Source organism: Agelaius phoeniceus, chromosome 20, assembly GCF_051311805.1.
Source record: "Agelaius phoeniceus isolate bAgePho1 chromosome 20, bAgePho1.hap1, whole genome shotgun sequence".
NCBI lineage: Eukaryota > Metazoa > Chordata > Aves > Passeriformes > Icteridae > Agelaius > Agelaius phoeniceus.
Genome location: NC_135284.1, coordinates 1,012,393 through 1,027,630, shown reverse-complemented (window position 1 = coordinate 1,027,630; position 15,238 = coordinate 1,012,393). Strand labels below are relative to the sequence as shown.

The 15,238-nt window shown below is 50.2% G+C and overlaps 1 protein-coding gene across 11 annotated transcripts in view; it reads right to left on the bottom strand.

Annotated features, from left to right (window-relative positions):
• MSI2 (musashi RNA binding protein 2) overlaps positions 1-15,238 on the bottom strand; it is a 200,867-nt gene that overhangs the window by 65,238 nt on the left and 120,391 nt on the right. For all 11 annotated transcript variants that reach the window (XR_013184893.1, XR_013184894.1, XM_077188823.1 and 8 more), the window contains one exon: positions 14,078-14,126. Coding sequence is in view for 9 of the 11 variants with exons in the window: in XM_077188823.1 (XP_077044938.1) it covers positions 14,078-14,126 (49 nt within the window). In the remaining 2 variants the exon portion in view is untranslated. The remainder of the gene's footprint in view (positions 1-14,077; positions 14,127-15,238) is intronic.

Sequence of the window (15,238 nt, the reverse complement as noted above, 5' to 3'; positions counted from 1 at the left end):
GTCCTCCAGGAGGAGGAGGAGGAGGAGGGAGCAGGGTGTGCTGGCTTTGCCTGCCCTGCCCGAGCTGGGAAAGTGCCCTGGATGTCACCCAGAGACTTTGCAATCCCCACATCTGCTCTGAAGGGGTTTTCCCAACACTTTTTCCTGGCAGATCCTCCCATCCCTGCTCCCTGTGCAGAGGAAGTTTTGGGTGATCCATCCCGCGGCTCCTGCTCTCTGCAGATAAACATTGTGCTTTTTAAAGTTATCTTCTGCCCACAGGAGACACACACAGAGCAGCCTCTCTGCTGGTCACTGAAGGGAACCTTCAACAGATCAGCAACAGAGATATTTCCACATAAATCAAGTTCAGAAAGACAGGTGGGGAAAGGGAAGAAAACATTCAGATAGCTGGAGGTTTTCTGACTTTCTGGTAATTCTCCCATCTTCAATGCAAGAATAAAAAGTGTGGCTGTTTTTTAACTAAAATCCAGCTTTAAATTCAATATATTTTTTTTCCTCCCAAAAAAGCTTTTCCCTAAAGAAGAGTTAAGTCTCACCAGAAAATGCAGGGAAGTTGCTGTTGCCAATTTTTTGGAGGTCAGTGCCTTCTCCACATGCACCAAATACATCCACCCCAACACCCTGCCCAGGAGATAACCTGATGCTCAAGGCCAAGGTGAGCAATGCCTGTCCTCAACTAATCAGCAGGTAATTAGCTGGAAGAATTCAGAATGAAGCTGCAGATGAAGAGTAAACCTTCAGCCACTAAATTCCATCCTCAAATAATGAGACTTTATTTTAATTTCACAGTAATAATGTTGCCCAGCAATCCCTCCTCTTATTTACCTCCAGGAAGGAACATTAGCATAAAAAACATAATAAAAAATATCCAGCAAGCAGCTTTCACCAACTCCTGTGTATCACTCATCATTAAATTTGGGAATTAAGCCCTGTTAATGGACACAAACCATCATTTTGAGCGTGCAGGCAGTGTTAATATTTGAATAAGCCAACAACAACAACAAAACAGAGGACTAATACATGCACGGTCATTCTTTCAAGCAGGGAGGATTCAGTTTTCATTTTCACAGAATATTAAACCAAATTTTAATTAGATTATACCAGAGCTTCCCTAATAAGTGCTTGCAAGGGGAACTCCATTGGGCAGAGACATGCTCTGCAGAGGAAGAGAAGAACCTGCCAGTTAAGTGGCTTCATCCCTGAAGAGCTCTGAGGTGGCTTCCTTGCTTTCCTCACTGTGGCCACCTCACACTTTGCCAAGAGGCAGTCAGAGATGTTCAGCAATAAAAACTTCTCTGGAGCAGGAGAGGTGAGCTTGACAAACAGCAGAGAGATCAGCAGAGAACAGAGAAGGAACAAAAACCTGTCAATACATGAAATACATCCTGTTCCTTCCCAGTGACCCAAAACACCAAGGTTTGCCACTTCAAACCATCTCAAAGGAACAGCCCCGAGGAACAGTCTGTCCACTGGGACCAGCACTGTCCCCACTGGGTCCCCCTCAACAGCTCCTGAAGCCACCCTCACGCTTGTGCAGTGGAGGAGAACTTACAACTGAGCCAAGAAAGGCACAGAAGGTGAAACTGAGGATGCACAGCCCTGCTGTGAGGGCACAGGTGGGTGCACAGCCCCAATGTGAGGGCACAGGTGGGTGCACAGCCCCGATGGAAGGGCACAGGTGGGTGCACAGCCCCGATGTGAGGGCACAGGTGGGTGCACAGCCCCAATGTGAGGGCACAGGTGGGTGCACAGCCCTGCTGTGAGGGCACAGGGGGATGCACAGCCCCAATGTGAGGGCACAGGGGGATGCACAGCCCTGCTGTGAGGGCACAGGTGGGTGCACAGCCCCAATGTGAGGGCACAGGTGGGTGCACAGCCCTGCTGTGAGGGCACAGGTGGGTGCACAGCCCTGCTGTGAGGGCACAGGTGGATGCACAGCCCTGCTGTGAGGGCACAGGTGGGTGCACAGCCCCGATGGAAGGGCACAGGTGGGTGCACAGCCCTGCTGTGAGGGCACAGGTGGGTGCACAGCCCCAATGTGAGGGCACAGGTGGGTGCACAGCCCTGCTGTGAGGGCACAGGGGGATGCACAGCCCCAATGTGAGGGCACAGGTGGGTGCACAGCCCTGATGTGAGGGCACAGGGGGATGCACAGCCCTGCTGTGAGGGCACAGGTGGGTGCACAGCCCCAATGTGAGGGCACAGGTGGGTGCACAGCCTTGGCAAAGGGCAGAGCCATGAGCACACGGACCAGCCTGGGGGCTGCTGACACACAGGTCCCCTTCCAGCAGCCACTGGTGGCTCTGAGCTGCTCGGGGTGCTGGCTCTGTGTGCCCTGGCCATGCAGGCCCCTCAGCTGGGCAGGATGGGACCCAACCCATGGGACAGCACCAGGTTTCCAAGTTCACCTCTGCTTAAAACAAACACCCCCAGAGCCCATCTGACACGAGGTTTTCCAGCAGCAGAGGCCACATGCTGGACCACAGGGGACTCAAAAGGACCCAGACAGAACCAGGACCCAGTTTTGGTCCTGCTGAAGTTGGCCATGGGTGACACAGCACAAATCAGCTCCAGCTCTGTGTGCTGAGGACAGGCTGCCCTAAATAAAGCACATCCCCCCTCCATCAGCTGCACTTGTGACCAGTGGCCTTTTTAATATCTTTTTCTTCCTTTATTTTTTTTCCTTTCCACTTTTTACTCAACTGGCCCCCGTGTTTACAGCTCGCTGCAGCACAAATCCTTATTTCATGTCACCCACTGGCCCAAGCTGTCCCCACTCACTGTTTCTCCTAGACAAGTTAATAAGATGGAAGGCTCCCCAGGGGCCTCGAGCCAGCCAACATTATCACTTGGAAGCAAGGCAGAAATACTGACACATCGGAAATGACTTCAAGCCTATTAATTACCCTTTCTTCTCTGGCAGATCTTTGAGAGAGAGCTTGACAAATTGAAAGGCAGCAGAGAGCATCCTCCCCGTCCCAGGAGCCCCTGCCCACGCCAACAGCAGCAAAACACACACACCCCCCCCAAAAATTATTTGTTTTGCTATCAATTAAATCATCAAAAATTAGCTGAGACAGAGGCTGCCTGTCAGTGACAGATCTCCCCTTCCTGTTTGTGCTCCTATTTCCAGAGGCAAGATGCAAGTCACAGAACATGGAGCACTGGCACAGCTCTCCCACCCGGCAGGGGACATGGAAAATGCTGCTGCCCTGGGAAAGTTTGGAGCTTTCTGCTTCTGAATGCCAATGATCTCCACTGACACCATCCAACCCGTGCTGCAAAACCCCCTGAATATCCTGCAGCCCCCCCCCTCAAAATGTATTTTCAAATCCTTGCTGGCATAATTGATCCTAATTATTATAAGCATTAGATATTAAATGCATTCCTACATGCAGTGTGGCTTCAACTGTGGGCTTTCAGCAAAGTCTATTGTATAAATAAATGACTGGATTTCTTATTCAAGAGCTTCAGAGGTGACAGTATTAATTCTGATGCAAAGTAGCCACGCAAGTCGAGATAAAGTCACTACCTGCCACTACGGCTTTATTTTTAAGGTGATTTCCATAATTTCTGGTTCAAAAAAGAAAAAAAAAAACCAACAACTTCCAAAATAACCAGAACAAAAATCTTTGGGCTGCTACCTAGAAAACTATCATTAAATCATTTGTTCAGTTTTTATTAGTATCATTGTAATTAAAGGGAATCATATTTCAAAAACATCTCTTCAACAGCACTTATCAAACCCCATCCCTGCAGCCTATCAATTAGGATTACAATAACCTCACTCCCTTGTTGCCTTTGCCATTAGCATTTTGATTGAATGGCTGTTGAGAAGTGACTGGTACCAGAGATTGTGTTCACAAAGTAACGTTTCTTTATTCGCTTCCATTGAAGCTTGTCTAGTTGTCTCCAGTTCCTACTCAAAAGAGACAAGACAGTTCCAAAAGCAGTAATTTTGATGCAGGATTATTTTTTTTTTTTTTTCTTCTCAGCGAGGTGAGATACATTGGGTTAGGCTGGACACAAATGCTGCTAAATCACCTGACAGCAGATGTGGGGCTCTGACCTCGATGCTCTCCAACCCCACCAAGCCCCAGGAAGGTGTCAGGGCAGGAATGGCCACAGCCACGTCCCCAGCACCTGGGAACACCCTCCAGCCTCTGCAAACACCCTTCCAAGAGATCCCATTATTATTATTATTATTATTATTATTATTATTATTATTATTATTATTATTATTATTATTATTATTACTAACAACAACAACAACAACAACTTATAATGCCTGAACGACCTGGGGAAGTTTTCAGCTACGTTTATTGCTAATAGTATTGAATGCTAAATGTTAACAATTTATCAGCCAAGCCCTGGCACTTTGGGAGTGCAAGGGGGAGAGTTCTCCTGCCATAGGAACAGCACTAACTAAGGGCAGAGCAGCAACCAATGTCATCAGGAGGGGGCTGGATGCATTCCACCACCGTGTCAATTATAACAACCAGAGTTCATTAAATCCAGCACATTAAAATAAAAATGACCTGCCATGTCAGACAGTTCTATTTACTGATATTCCACTGCTGATGTCCCCCCTGATAAATCACATTCTGTGCACCACCAGCAGTTATCCAAAAACATTTCAATTACCTGGATGTGCAGGAAACTCCAGCAGTGCTGGGCTACCCTACCAAAACATCCCATGGCCAAAGTTCAGCCTGACAGCTCCGAGGGGAAAATGAAGTGACCCCTGCAGGTTCCCTGAGAGGACAGGCACTGGATTAATGCAGAACTCAGAAGGGATGAGAGGGGAATGCCAGGGATGCTGGCGTGGCAGGAGCAGGGCTGGCACTGACCCGGCACAGCTGTGGGCAGGGGTCACCCCTGGGTGCTTCCTCCCCTTCCTCAGCCTCCTCCATCCCAAGCCAGCTCCTGCATCCTCGGGAAGCCTCTCCAGAGCCTCTCTCCTCTCCTCTCCTCTCCCCTCCAGCAGCTCCCTCTTTGCTGGCAGGCAGCCAGGAGTGTGTAATGGTGCCAGGTAGCAATTTCATTTTTAAAATGCTCTTATCAAAGATTTAAGGTGAAAGATAAGAAGAGCACACTACATCATCATAAAGGAAACATTGTATAAGGCATGGTATTTTACAAATCAAAACAGTTATCAAAATGAAAAGGTATGAGTATAAAAACAAATGGAGCCTGTGCTGTGGAGAGGAGGGGAGGGAGCTCTGGGTTTGGGGAATTGATCAAATTTCAGGTTTTCTTGACAAGTCTCAAAAGCCTGTGAAGAACGGGAGCAGCAACACTTCCACTGTCATTTTAAACCAGAAATAAAATGTCAGGTACATTTACAGAGAGCATATACACACACACTTATTTATATGCCTTTTCATATAAATAGATCTATAAATATAGATACATATTTTTCATACCATTACCCACGGCTGTTGGGTGCTTTTATCAAAGTCATCTGACCTGGAAAGCATCTGTTGTTAATACCACTGTTTTATTATTTATCAAATCCATTTCTTCATAGAATGACTAATTTCATACCCACAGCTGCTCCCATCTTCCCTCTGCAGCTGCTCCTTCCCCGGGCAGGTTTGCAGCCCATCTCCAGCTCCCACACCCTCCTGCTGCTCCAAAGCTCCTGAGCCACAGGGCCAGCTATGGAACAGCCTCTGTGCCCCTGCCCTGCCAGGGAAGGAGCAGAATGAGGCCAAGGGGCCAGGGGATAACCTGTGGGAGGCCACCAGGAGTGGGGGAGTGGGAAACAAACCCCACAATTCTGTAATCTGACTTGCTTCTTTTCCTGCAGTTGCATCCAGGCAGCACAAAAGCCAATATTTTCACCTCTTTATCGGTTTGGGTTTAGGGTGAGGAGGAACAGAGCTGCTAGAATAGGAACAGAAATGGCAAAAGCCAAGCCCCCACCAAGATTTAAAGTGATTTTAGCTCATCCAAGCTCCCTGTGAGCTGACAGGGGAATATTTGTTGCCACAAGGAAGCGAATTCTCCTGCCAGGCTGCTCCCTACGGATCCTGCCCTAATTTCCAGTGCTCTGTGGACACGTGTGGAGCACACGTGTGTTCATGTGTGACTCCTGCAAGGGGCAGGGAGGGAGATTTCATCACCAGGGCATTGCTGTGACTGAAGTCACCCCTCAACCCCCACCTGACTGGCTCTGGGGCTGGCAGTGGTCCCAGTGAGAGTAACTATGGAGAGACGGTTCTGTGGTCACAGTGTGAGCCACAGACCCGGCCTGGATCCACACCCAGCGTTCCCATTGCCACATCTGACCTGGGATTCACTGGCCTTACTCAGGGCTCCATTCCCAAAGGAGTCTGGAGTGACCCAGGAGGGCTGAGGGGGGTTATGGCACTGGATCTGCTCGCTCCTGATTCCTCCCACAGCAGGGAACTCAGCAAGCTCTCAGAACTGGGAAGGGGCTTGAAAATGGGGAGCAATCTGTGAATTACTACTCTGGCTGAAGGTAGTTTTCTGGTCCAGAAAACACTCAATAAATTAAAAAGATAAAACCCACAACCCAAATGTGCCGACCTGCAGTTTTCTGAAAGAAGCAGTTTTTCAACTTATTCTATCGGATCCAGTGAAAAAAGTGCCAGATGTTCTTACTTCAGCTTATATATACAAAAAACATACAGGATAAGCAAAAATCACTCCATGCCAGGACATTTAATCAAACTAATTAAAGAAATCTTCCCTTTCCACCTCCCTGACAAGTCCTCCTTTGGCAGCAGAGTCACTTGGAGCTTTTGCCTTGCACAAACAACCCTGGCAGCCACAGCATTCACCTGAGCTCAGGTACCTGCCCAGGTGCACCTACAGCTTGGATCAGCATCCCCCCACACTCCCAACACTTAAACCACACCAGGGATGTGAGGATGGGGAGAGCAAGTGGTGGAGCCTGCTCTGACAGAGGCTCAGGGGCAAAAGCTTCGTTACCGGCATTATCTGTGTAACCTCTGTTTCTGCTGAATCTCAAGATTTCGGGGATAGGGGATGTGTTATCTGCTTAAACAGATCACCAGGAGGCTTTTACATGTGGCAATGACCTTGTACAATTCAAGGCTTCAGCAGCACTGGGCACAGCTGACAGGGAACACTCACTGTGGGGTGACAAACCAGTCCCTTTCTGCAGCATCCTCCTCACCTTCCCTACCAAAACCCCACAAGATTCATTACCAAACCCAACCAACAGAAAGCACAGGTGCGTGAAGAACAAAAGCTCCCCCTGTGCAGGTTGGAGAGGACATGCCCAGACCCACAGGAGAAGGAGCCAGCACACCAGGGAGGGAGAGAAGCAGCATCTCTCCCTGTTTCCATATCACATTTTTGGGCACGCTGTGAGAGCTGCCTCTTTCCTCAAGGTCACCAGGCTGATTTTAATTCTGCCTGTTGTATGCACACTGCCTGTCTATGGAAATGTTGCATTTTGCTCTCCTCCCGTTTCTGGCCTTTCCTCAATTAACATTTCCAAGCAGTCCCACAAGGCTCAGAGTGCTCCCTGCTAATCACTTGGCTCCTGCATTCGGGAAGCAAAAGGGGTTGGGTTTCATCAGCTGGGTAGATTCACAAGCAAGAACTTATTCGTGGCTTTTAGGGCTTCTTTCTGCTCAGAGATCACCAGGATTTGTGCTAATTTCTCTGTCACTCAAGCTGGCAGTGACAGTGACAGTGAGAAGGCAAACTGAGCTCGTACTAAATGACCTCACTCCTCAAGGCAGCCTCAGCTGGGCACAGGATGTGGTGTCTCTAACACAAGCTCACCCCCTGCAAGTGTGACAGAACCATCATCTTCATCTAGAAAACTTCAGAAATACTGGCACAACCCTCACTTTACACTTCCTGAAGAGACCAGACTTCCCTGAGTGCTGCCCAAGTGGAGCCTCTCCCCTCCTTCAGAGGAAGCATCCACAGACATCTCCTCCTTGGGGCAGCTGCTCGCTCGTCTCTTCCTCTGGATGGAATTTTCATTACGGGCACAAAATTAAGCAATAAGGTCTGACAGGCAGCACAGAGTGGGCAATTACTGCAAGCCTCAGGTGGCATTATGCAGCGTGAGGCCAGGGGCAGGATGGCTGTAGCCACCCAAAATGTTCCATGATGTCCTGGAGGAGCCTGATGTGCTATTCTGAGCCGGGATGGGGGCTCACACTGGCCTGGCTCTGGTTATTTTTACACTTCATGTCAGGTGTCCCCACACAGCAGCCACAGGCACGGCCAGGAAATTAAAAGACAGGGGAGATGGATCCAAGAATTGGCAGCTTTTCCTTTTTGTTCTGTGTTTATTAACACAAAAGAGAGCTGGGTGAGCCACGGGCATGGCACTGCCCCAGGAGGACACTGACAGTCCCCACAGCTGGTGAGAGCCTGAGGGGGGCAAACTGGTGCCAAATGGGAGTATTGGGAAGTGTCCCCCAGCCCTGAAAGCAGAGCAGCTCTCCTCATGCTGCTGCCATCCCAGCTCCCAGTTTGGATCCCCAGCTAGAGGAGAACCGGTGACACGGAGCAGAGGTGTCAGCGCTGCTCCGCAGCACTGCAGCCGTTAATGTGTTTAAGAAATGAATATTTATAAGCTGGATGTAATATTAAAAACACACACATATAAAATATTAACATGGCACATGTCACTGCTGCAATCCAAACAGACAGGTGTGACTGATGGTGTTCACTGATAGGTGTGTAAATGGTAAATAATATTAACTAATGGATCTCTGCAGCCCTCACGTGAAGTTTAGAAGCAAATATTTGCTTAAAAATCTCTCCAAACCCCCTGTGGGCAGCTGCTGCTCCCCATATCCCCTGGAGGAGATAAACACTGCTCAGCTGTGTCACCAAGGGTTAAACTCTGCTCCAGCCCCAGTGCCTGGGATGGGTTTCAGGGGAGGGAGCCCAGCACAGCCCTGGCACTCTCTGGAGCCCCATTTGAGAAGTGATGCAGCTGACAGGGGAATAACAGCCCAGCTCACCCCGGGAAGCAATAACAATAACGCTGCCTCCATTTAGAGCTTGTGGCACACTTCTCATCCAAAGCCCTTAAAGCATTTATGTTTTATAAAAGCATCACTGCCGTGCCTGTGGATGCTCTCCCCAAACCTGTGGGTCAAACCTGCTGGAGCAGCTCTGCCTCAGCCCTGTCCTCCCAAAAAGCACAACCTGGGAGCTGAGGGAAGGCTCCCTCCAAGCACTTCTAAGGATGCTCGGTGCTACAGCCAGCTGCTGCCAAGAAAAGCTACACTCAAAATGACCAAATTAGGCAATTATTTCTATATATTTTAACTACTCTTTTCTCAAAACTGCCTGGGGACGAGTTCTTAAATGCACATGACCTTGCTTGACTTGAGGGAGATGGCGATAAACAAATAATTGCAGTGACTTAATTATATTTATATCTCATCTATAAAAATGTCAATTATAACTTCAGAGATCAGCTCCAGAACCGAGGTTTTGGCAGCTGGACAGAACACAAAAGGCTGTTTTTCTCCTCAGAAAAGCCTCCTCCTTTGCCAAGGCACAGCCAATGTCTCCCTAACAGCATCACTCCTGACTCTCCCAAGAAACACAACCTTTGTGCCAACTGCTTCCACCTGGACAATTACACCCACGCCCTGAAATCTGCTGGATGGACACAGCACAGCCATGGAGCTCAGCCCTCCCCTTCTTCCCTGAGAGCAGAGCCCCTGGCAAGGCTGGAGAGCCCCCCTGTGCTGTGGGGTGGGGAGCACCAGCCTTTCTGAGCTCTGTGGGTTCAGATAAACCCCCACCCCTGGGCACGGCACGATGCCACACGAGGCACCAGCAGTGTCCTGGTGCCCCTCTGCAAGGACCTGGCAGCCAAGGGGATGCTCAGCCCCTGCCTGGGCAGCCCCTCACAAGCCCAGGGAACAGGAGAGCCCTGCAGAGGCTGCAGCAGCCCCAGAGTGACCACAGAGCTCTGCACAGCCAGCGCCCGTCCCTGGGCATATCTGAACCCCCAACAGGATGCTGTCTGTACCCTGCAGACAGCCTGCCTAGCATTAATTTTGTTCAGTTTTAAGATTAAAGGAGTCCAAATCACACGTTGTCACTTCCCTCCTCTCTCCACTGCCACCCTTAACTGTGCAAGAGGGTTAATTGATGTGAAAACAACTCTGGGGGCTGGACGGCTTTGAAAAACATATAGTATTACACTCAGTCCTGCAATTACAGCTTGGGGGGGTCACTCACTCAAAATCTCGGGCTTTTTGTGAATCCAAGACAGGGGGCTGCTGTGCTGAGGGCCCTGGACAGCTCCTGGAGCGGCTGAAGGCTGCAGGGAGCCAGGGAATGGGCACAGGCTGGGCAGGGATCACCCGGGCTGGGACCAAGGGCATCCCACTGAGGTGAGGAACCACTGCACCCTTCTCCTGGCTCACCTCAGCTCTTGCTGGATCAGCTCAGGACAGGCCACCCTGGCAGCCCTGGACTGATGTGACTGTGCCTCCCTCTCTGCTCCTCCTTGTGCAGCCTCTGCTGGGTCTGGGGCTTCTGCTCAGCTTTGCTGGGAACAGCAAACCCTGTGCACAGCCCAAGGGCACTGCCCCAGCCCAGCACATTGAAATGCTTCCTGGAGCTCCTCTCCATAATGAAGTTAGAAGGACATCATCATCCTGCCAGGCTCCCTCCACCCCCAAAGATCAATAACTAATGCTGAACTCCAGATTTTATCTGCACTTTGCAAGGGTAACAAAATAACACCACCCTCTTTTTTTCCCCTTTCTTTCCAATTACTGAATCCTTTCAAGATTGACCCAGTAATTTTCAGCTCTATGAAATTTTAAGCAGTGAAGAAAAGTGACAGAAGTGATCTGCCAGAATGTTGGGAGAAGTTTTGTGTGTGGTTTTTAGAAGACTGCAGGAATACAGTAGTACAGAAATAGAGGATCACCAACACTTTCTTTCCAAAAAAAAAAAGGCACCTAAACAAGCTGCCCCAGGGGTATTTGTTTATCAGGTGCTGGTTCTTTGTGTGCCCACAGCCAGAAGAACCCCTGGATCACCCCAGTGATTCTAGGGATTGTCTTGCCTACAATACACAAAACCATAATCACTCCAATTAAACACAGATTTTGCAGCCTGCCTTTAATATGGCTAAACAGATCAGCATGAAATGCAAGAGCTGAGTCTTATTTTCCTTAGAGAACATCCAGGAATAGCTGGACATTAAAATACCCCTGGCAGAGACACAGCATGACTGGCCTGATGGCATTTCTAAGGTTATAGAATCATAGAATCATTAAGGCTGGAAAAGATCTCCCAGATCAAGTCCACCACAGACACAAAGTGCTCCATGCCAGGCATGAAGTTTTATTTTGGGTGGGGTTTTCCAGGCAGGGTGAGCAGTTTTTGAGAACCCCTGTTCCTCTGCCTGGTTCAATCCCTGCATTTCCACCGAGCAGTGCTGGGGCAGGTGAGTTCCACACTCCCCAAACGCACACACAGGAGCAACACACACGTGCCAGAATTGTGTCAACAAACCCTCTCCATTTTCTTGCAAGGAAATTCATCTCACCTTCTAGCAGTGGGAGTGAATTTTAATCCTTCTCCCTCCCTGTGCCCAGGGTGATTATTGCAGGCAGAGACCAGCGCAGCAAACCACAGCGGATGTTTTATCTGCCATTCCTCCTTCCCCTGGCTAATTTGAAGATACAGATTGCAACCCACAAGTGGTATTAAGAATTGCCATTAACACTGTTGCTGCACACTAGTGCATTTTTAACACGCTTCCACCACAATCAGAGTGCCACAATTTGTAAAATGTGGGGTGATTTTATCGGCGGTGGAGGCGGCAGAACTCACTTCATCACCCCAGCCCTGAGCCAGTTCATTAGGCTGATTAGCACTAGCTACCTGTGCAGAGCAGGAAGAAATGCCACAAAAGGCTGGATAAATTCAAGTGTGAAGATGAAGATGACTCTTACTCTGCTTTTTGTACTTGATTTTTCCTCCCACCTGTGCTTGGCAGGGAAGGGCCCAGAGCTCAGCCCCCTCTGTCCTTTGGAGCTGTGCAGCCCCTCTTCCCTGCTCACAGAATTCTGGCTAATCCCAGCAAACAGGCAGCACTGCCCTTCTCCCAGCAGTGGGTAAGCCTGTTCCCTTGGATACAGCCTCCCAAACAGAGCTGAGTCTCCTGAGTGCCAGAGATCTCCCTTCTTCACCAGGAAAGGGACTCCAGCCCAACCTGGCCCCAGAGGGACAGACCTGGGTGCACAGTCTGACTCTGGGGCTCAGGGGAAGTTGTGGGGTAACATCATCCATGCTCCATCCAGGGGCATTTGGAGCCTGCTTTTGGTCCTTAGGGGCTTTTAGTCCCTCCCCACTTAGATCTCGTCCAGGAGCTCACACAGGGATGCTAATGCGGAGCAAAATGTCACGGCTTACATGTAGGAAAAACAAGCTATTAAAAAAATTAGCCAATAAATTCACAGAATTCCCAGGGGGTAAAAGAAAGGATGACCTGTAGCCTCTCATCTTCAACACACATAGTGGGAAAAGAGCCCTTTGTGGAAAACCCAAAAGGTTTCACAGGAGCTAAGGTGCCCCCCAGACCTGCAGCACTCATCTTCAGCAGACTCTGCTCCTGGTAAGGCAGTGGAAAGATGGTTTTGGCCAAGGAATGCATCCAATGCATCCTGCGGGGCTCATTACCCAGGCTCAGGCCTGCAGGCTCCCCAAAGAGCCCAGAAATGCTGAAGCAGGGCTGAGGCAGGGCTGCTAGAGCAGAGCTCAGCACTCCCAGAGCACAGACACCAACACTTGCTGTGCCCTCCTGCCTGGAAGTGCTTACAGCAGCACCGAGCCAGGGACAGAGCAGGGTCACCTTGGCAACACCAGACAGGATCCTGCACAGGAAGGGCTCACACAGCCCTGCTCTGCTCTCCTGTCCCTGCACAGCCTCCTGCACACCCTGGCAGCACAGCCTGGGCAGGGCAGGCACAGCGAGCTGAGAGCACAGAGAGCTCAGAGCCTGGGGGAACCCAGCCCTGGGATCTGATCAGAGCTCAGAGCCAGGAGAGAACCCAGCCTGGGATCTGGAGCTCACAGCCAGGAGAGAACCCAGCCTGGGATCTGATCAGAGCTCAGAGCCTGGGGGAACCCAGCCTGGGATCTGATCAGAGCTCAGAGCCTGGGGGAACCCAGCCTGGGATCTGATCAGAGCTCAGAGCCAGGGGGGAACCCAGCCTGGGATCTGGAGCTCAGAGCCAGGGGGGAACCCAGCCTGGGATCTGATCAGAGCTCAGAGCCTGGAGGGAACCCAGCCTGGGATCTGATCAGAGCCCAGAGCCAGGGGGGAACCCAGCCTGGGATCTGATCAGAGCTCAGAGCCAGGGGGAACCCAGCCTGGGATCTGATCAGAGCTCAGAGCCAGGGGGGAACCCAGCCTGGGATTTGGGACATTTCAGCAAAGGGAGACACCTGCACCTGTGTCAGAGACCAAAGCTGCTGAGTGCCCCCCTAGCTGGGAGCTGAGCCCCCCAGCTGCCCCCAGGCCACAGGGCCATGGGGGACCTTGTGCCCAGCACCAAAGCTCCTCACCAGGCAGCTTTTAAATGCAACAAACACCGTGCTGAGATCCTGAATGGAGAGGAGTATTTATGGCCCATTTAAGGGGGATTTCATGGGGAAGGGTGGAAAATTCCCTGGATATAAAAGGAAGTTGTCACAGGTTGAACTTTTCAACCTAAGCAAGAGCTTTGAAGAGGTCCCTGTTACAAATGGAAGGGCACTGCCTGCTCACACACTCTCCCTGGCTGGAAGAGCTCATCTTCCTGAGCAAGGCTTTTGCTCACTGCTGCTGAACTTTCCAGGCTACTACAATCCCTGACTTTGGCCATTAGACTGACCAGGAAAGACACTCCTAACAAGAAAATCCACGTGCATGGGGCATTCCATGCCAACCACCCCTCCTCTGCTACCTGCAGGACAGAGGATTTAGTGCCATGATTTAGCCACTGGCTCATCTCACTGAATCTGGTTTTTGGTCCCCCATGCAGAAGCTGCCACACACAGCGAGGTGAGAGCCCCCAGTCCCTCTTACCTCTATGCCTGTTGGTCGTCTTGTCAAACATTAGCATGGCATCCTCTACCTGCAAGACAAAGAGGGGAGAGTTGTGCTTTAACACAGCTGGCAGCTCAGACACACCACACACGCCAGGGAGGGGGACAGGCAGAGCAGAACCCCTTGGTTCTGGCCAGGGGCAGCTCCTCCCCCTGGGATCCTGTTGGTGTCCCCCTCCCTGCCCTGCTGACAGCTGATCCTGAAGCAGAGCAGTGACCACTGAACAGCCAAATATCTCAGCAGCTCTTCCACTTCACATCAGTCCCTGGCCGTGCCTCATCTCCCTTTCGCAGGGAGACCGGCAAGGGCCAAGGGAGGAAGTGTGGATGCAAATCAAGCCCATGACTCCTCCAAATTTAGAGTCACTGTCTTGCTTGAGAATTAGGTTAAAAGAGGTACGAGCAGGGTAAAATGTGGTCAGCCAAGAAAGGTATTCAGAGGTTTTCAAAAGGGCTTTTGAAAAGCTGCAGGAGAGAGGGGAGAGGGAGGAGGGAGAAACTTTAATTCGCATCAGGCTCGGCATTTCCACTTCAGAAGAGAGATGACTGATGAAACGTATTGAAGTGCAACCAAATTGCTTTCAACTTTCATTAGGATTTGCATGATTTATTCCACCTCCATTTAATCTGTGCAGCCACACCTAAAATTTTGCACTTATTGCACAAGGATGTGGTGCTGGGGTTGATTCCCCAGCATTATCACACCTCGAGCTGCTGTTCTGAGGCTGCAGGACTGGGGCAGGTGGGTCCATGTGCACTGGACATGGCCTGGACAAGCTCTGAGATGAAATTAAACTTGCAATCCCCTGCTGTAAACTCAGGGATGATGAAAACCTCTAACACTGAATTACAGAAGGTGTTGCAGGAAGGGAGAAGAACTTTAAAGAAAAGGTTTCATCTTCTAAAGGACTCCACTGCTTGTCTGGGGTGTGGCTTTGGGATTTTTTTTGTTTGTGGTTTTTGGGGTTTTTTTCCCACCAATAATTTTTCTGTACTTCCTTGAGCTTGTACTCTGGCTTTCCATAAATCATTTATTTCAGCTAAGTGATCTACAATGCAGTTACATGCTCTCCTCATCTCACCCAGTGCCACTGAAGGGTCCACCTGTCCCCCCAAGTGTCCTCTTAGGCGACAGACAGAC